A 1,073-nucleotide genomic window follows, 5' to 3' on the forward strand; every position below is an offset into this window, starting at 1 on the left:
AGTTATTTTAATATTGGTCTATTTCTTAATTCCTTGAGCTCAAAAGTAAATTCAATAGTTATTTTCTTAACATCTAAATTATATATATGCGCATCAAAACGGTACTCTCCAGTTGGCCAAATTGATGGCAATATACTTGCATCCATTGGAAAATCCTTGATTATAACTTCACCCTAAGATTAACCAAAAATATATTCTTTAAATATCAAAATCAGAAAAATTATATTATTTTATACAAACTTCATATGGACAAGAATGATTTAAATTTGAATATGGTCCATACATTTGGTATAGAAGTCTCATGTATACACTTCCGTGGTTTTTCTTAAAAAATGAACAATAATCTTCTTTTACGTTCACCAAAAACGGTCGGTATTTAACATCGGTTTTTTTAAACAATTGGAAATGAAGCTGCGTTTGAGAAATATATTAGAATATACAAATTCACAATATTATTCGTTTTGTATTTTCGTAAAAAAAATTTGTATTTTAAAAACTTACTGTAACATTGTAGTAAGGTTTCGTTACAAACAAGTAAACATGTCCCGCTGCATATGTTCGATTTACAACCTCTGTTCGACAATTAGGATTTATAATTTCCGTTGGATCTAGAACAATACAACGTGTTCTAAGGACCCTCATCGAGTTTCGTGGCTTTATACAATTTTATAAGAAATTTTAATATTTTTCCTTTTTAAGGATACATTTTGTCTCAACTTACATCTCCATATACATAAATTAAGGTAACGACCATTAGAAGTAGAAGATTTGTTAAGATTTTCATTGCACCAGCAGCAGCCTTCCTCTATTATAGCTTATTTTTAAATTGATTTTCTAATTGTGACTGAAAATTACTTTGGCATATGGTTGAACAAATCAACTCGTTCTAATTCAAATATAATTATTATTGATTTAACTGATATTTTCGAATTGTAATTTAGTTATAATCGTCGTTGACCAGTGTTATAATCACTTAACCAAAAAAGACATTAATGAGTTAATTTCATATTTTGTTTTAGGTTTCTTAGCTCAAGCTGTCCATTAAGAGTCTTACAAAATAGAGATTTAAAATT

The 1,073-nt window shown here is 27.9% G+C and overlaps 1 protein-coding gene across 1 annotated transcript; it reads right to left on the reverse strand.

Moving 5' to 3' along the window:
* Positions 1 to 2: 2 nt before the first annotated feature.
* Positions 3 to 751, reverse strand: LOC129950438 (uncharacterized). Its single transcript, XM_056062380.1, has 3 exons — positions 502 to 751; positions 241 to 411; positions 3 to 173 (listed from the first exon to the last, which is right to left on the reverse strand). The coding sequence occupies exons 1-3, from the start codon at positions 640 to 642 to the stop codon at positions 3 to 5; spliced, it is 483 nt and encodes a 160-aa protein (XP_055918355.1). The 5' UTR covers positions 643 to 751.
* Positions 752 to 1,073: the final 322 nt, after the last annotated feature.

The sequence above is a fragment of the Eupeodes corollae genome, chromosome 3 (genome assembly GCF_945859685.1).
Source record: "Eupeodes corollae chromosome 3, idEupCoro1.1, whole genome shotgun sequence".
Lineage (NCBI taxonomy): Eukaryota > Metazoa > Arthropoda > Insecta > Diptera > Syrphidae > Eupeodes > Eupeodes corollae.